Source organism: Buceros rhinoceros, unplaced genomic scaffold (genome assembly GCF_000710305.1).
Source record: "Buceros rhinoceros silvestris isolate BGI_N320 unplaced genomic scaffold, ASM71030v1 scaffold26250, whole genome shotgun sequence".
Taxonomy (NCBI): Eukaryota; Metazoa; Chordata; class Aves; order Bucerotiformes; family Bucerotidae; genus Buceros; species Buceros rhinoceros.
The window spans coordinates 3912-4617 of NW_010391764.1; the positions used below are offsets into that span (position 1 = coordinate 3912).

The 706-nt window shown below is 63.6% G+C and overlaps 1 protein-coding gene across 1 annotated transcript in view; it reads right to left on the reverse strand.

The window, feature by feature from the left end:
* The window catches only part of LOC104499467 (beta-lactamase-like protein 2), a 2383-nt gene extending 1997 nt beyond the window's left edge, over positions 1 to 386 (reverse strand). Inside the window, exon 1 of the mRNA XM_010142980.1 lies at positions 265 to 386. Within this exon, the coding sequence (XP_010141282.1) occupies positions 265 to 386 (122 nt within the window). The remainder of the gene's footprint in view (positions 1 to 264) is intronic.
* Positions 387 to 706: the final 320 nt, after the last annotated feature.

The window sequence follows — 706 nt, forward strand, 5'->3', positions numbered from 1 at the left end:
CAGCCAAACAGTCCCCCGGCCGCAGCTCCAAATCTCACCGACCCTAGCCGTCTCCAGGCACGGGTCCCGAAAACTTAATAGTTCCACACACACACCCCCGCCCGTTCTTTTTTTTACCCTAATTAAGGGGGTTCGGAACAGTCCAGCAGCCGCTTTTTCGAGCCGGAGGCAGCACACAGGCCCCAAGCGGGGTTGAAGAAGGGGACACGGACAGGGCGGGGGCCGCCCCTGTCCCCTTCACCCGCCCCCGAGCAGAGTCGTTACCTGGGCCCGGTGCCCACCAAGTAGGTGTTGGTGCCCTGCAGAGTCAGGGGCCCTGGGTTGCAGCCTAATACCCGGATCACCCGCGACGAGAGCTGCTCGATGCGCGGCAGCAGGGACGCCATGTCTGCAGCAGCACCCTACAAATCCCCCCCTCTCCCAGCTCCTCTCCTCTCGCACCACCACTATGGGTCAGGGGCGGGAAGGCGGAAGCTACTATTCCCCCTGCTCCGCCTTCTCGGCGCTGGGCGGGGCCTTCCGCCGGACTGGGAGGTGAATCGTCGCCTGGGAGGCGAATCGTCGCCTGGGAGGCGGGTCCTGCCGGACCGCGGCCGCGGCGGAGAGCGGCCGGATATTTGCTTAAAACTCGACTTCTAGGTACAAACGCTGTGGTGATTCGGTGGAATGAAGACGATGTTCTCCTTTGACGATGTGCCTCGCTGCT